The sequence below is a fragment of the Cariama cristata genome, unplaced genomic scaffold, assembly GCF_000690535.1.
Source record: "Cariama cristata isolate BGI_N322 unplaced genomic scaffold, ASM69053v1 scaffold9306, whole genome shotgun sequence".
In the NCBI taxonomy this organism is placed as follows: domain Eukaryota; kingdom Metazoa; phylum Chordata; class Aves; order Cariamiformes; family Cariamidae; genus Cariama; species Cariama cristata.
The window spans coordinates 7,740-9,929 of NW_009623792.1; the positions used below are offsets into that span (position 1 = coordinate 7,740).

The window sequence follows — 2,190 nt, forward strand, 5'->3', positions numbered from 1 at the left end:
CACATCTTTTTCTCCTCCTTCCACCGAGATAGATTGATGCCATCACTTCCAAAAACATCGAGTGACGGCACCTGGCTGCGGATGGGACAGCCTGTGCCTGCGAGAGTAAGGGAAGTGCCTCATTTTAGTTTATATTTGACCCATGTAGGAAAACACAAAGAAAAAAATCCTTTTTTTTTATTTTTCCCTTTCTTCCTGTAAGGCACCACACACCCAGTTATTGACAGGGTAATTATACACCAGACGAGTGTTTGTTTATAAAAGAAGTGTGATTCACGGCGGCCAGGTCTGCCGCAGGAGCTGGAAAGGGTTAACAACCTAAAATTATATCGGTCCAACCGGAGAACCATAAACAGGAAGTTCTCCAGAAAAATTTAAATTTAAACCTGGTGACTCAGGTTGCCTTGCGCTCCTTGAGGTGCTCGGGAGGGACGCAGGGGTTGCAACCCCGATTTATTACCGGTGGCTAATTACACCCTTGGTTTGAAAACAACGGCAAAGATGGGCAGAAGCGAGGCCGGGAGGGATCGGGTTGTTGGAGAATCTTGGTTTTGCTTCGTCTGCGCGGGTGGCGTGTCGTTGTGTCGCAAGCACTTTCTCCCATCATGTGGCATGGCTCATAGCTGGGTTTTACAGCATATTGCGCTAATAAAAAATGTTTTCTGGGGTTCCAGTTGTCTGATCGAGCGGTGTTAGAGCAGCACGGGTACGGGGGAATTCATCAGGAAAGCTGATGAGGAGCAAACGGAGAACCAGGTATGGGTTTGCTGCCCGGCAGGGAGAAAAGCCAGCTTGGGAGGCAGCGTGACCAGTGGCCAAGGCAGAGTCCTAAAATGCATATTATTACCTTAGACTTTGGGTAACAGGGTGAGAATTTGGAGTGGTCCAAGAGAGGACTCGGACACCTTCCCAAGAAATGCCTGGTGCGGGTTTGGGATGCGATGGCGATGCCGCTGAGCTGTAGGCATGTTCTAGGCGATGCATCTCTGGGAAAAGATACTTGCATTTCATTACGAGACCGATATTTTTCTTTTTAGTTAAAGCAGCGTGATGCAGAAAATGTTGGGAGATTTTGGATGAGCTGCTTTAACGAAGCAGTACCTCTTTAACTTAATTAAATACATTGAAAACAGCAGTTGAATTCCTGAGTTTTTATTATACTGATAGGTGAAAGAAATCCAATTATTTTCAGGATGGCTGCATGGCTGTACCCATCTGACCCAGCCACCCTTACATATGTTGTGTAATTTATTTTGAGTACTCTTCACCTTTGAGCTAGCTTGCGTGGGGAAAATCATTCAGGTAACCCAGATTTTACTAGCAACCATATTAAAGATTTTAAGAATGAAGGCTGTTCTGCTGGCAGGTGAGCTGCTCCTACAGCTGTTGTATCAGAGAAATCCTTTGAAGCAGCTCACAGCTCCACACACTCGGGTTGTTACTTTTTTTAATATCCTTTTTCTAAATATTTACAGGGTTTGGGTGTTTAGTGGGTTTTTTTCTTTTTTTTTCTTTTTTCTTTTTTTTTTTTTCCCCTCCCCTTCGGATTTGTTTTTAAACATAGCATGTTCTTCAGCGTTTATTTTGCCAAGGAATGCCTGGAGCATCCATCGCTTTTATTTGCCTTGCTAGGACGGTGGGAGGGTGGGGAAAGGGATGTGCTGCGGCTGGAGATGGAGGTGCAGAGCTCAGGGGAGGCTGCGGCTCTCGGAGAAGGGATCACGCCGCACGGAAAGGGGTGCAGCTGCCCCAGGACAAGCCCTGCTCACCCCAAAACCCATCACCGAGGAGGAGACCCGCGAGGCTGGGCTGTTTGAGGCCAGCATCGCTTGCTTACACGTTCCTTTTTTTTCTCTCTTTTCCAGGATACCGTTCAAGATCGGGCAGCCCAAGAAACAGATTGTACCCAAGACAGTGAGTAAACCAGTTCCCCCTTTTTTAGATCCAGCCTTTGATCATGTGGCTGATGAGTCAAGCCGGCACTTTTGACTCGTCCCATTTTGCGAGCGTGTGCGTGTGCGCGCGCGTGGGAGGGAGATGTGAGCGAGCAGAACCTGTTGCCGCGTGTGCCCGGCGCTCGGTTCCTCGTGCGAGGAGTTGAGGGGGAGCCCCAACCAAGGGAGGGTATTTTGGTTTGGGATCCGTTTCGTTTTGGGTTGGTTTTTTATGGATTTATTTTTTTTTGGGGGG

The 2,190-nt window shown here is 47.7% G+C and overlaps 1 protein-coding gene across 1 annotated transcript in view; it reads left to right on the top strand.

Moving 5' to 3' along the window:
• Positions 1-1,865: 1,865 nt before the first annotated feature.
• Positions 1,866-2,190, top strand: part of BIN3 (bridging integrator 3) — a gene marked incomplete at both ends in the record, with an annotated part of 24,058 nt that continues 23,733 nt past the window's right edge. The window contains one exon of the mRNA XM_009702901.1: positions 1,866-1,914. Coding sequence (XP_009701203.1) covers positions 1,866-1,914 — 49 coding nt within the window. The remainder of the gene's footprint in view (positions 1,915-2,190) is intronic.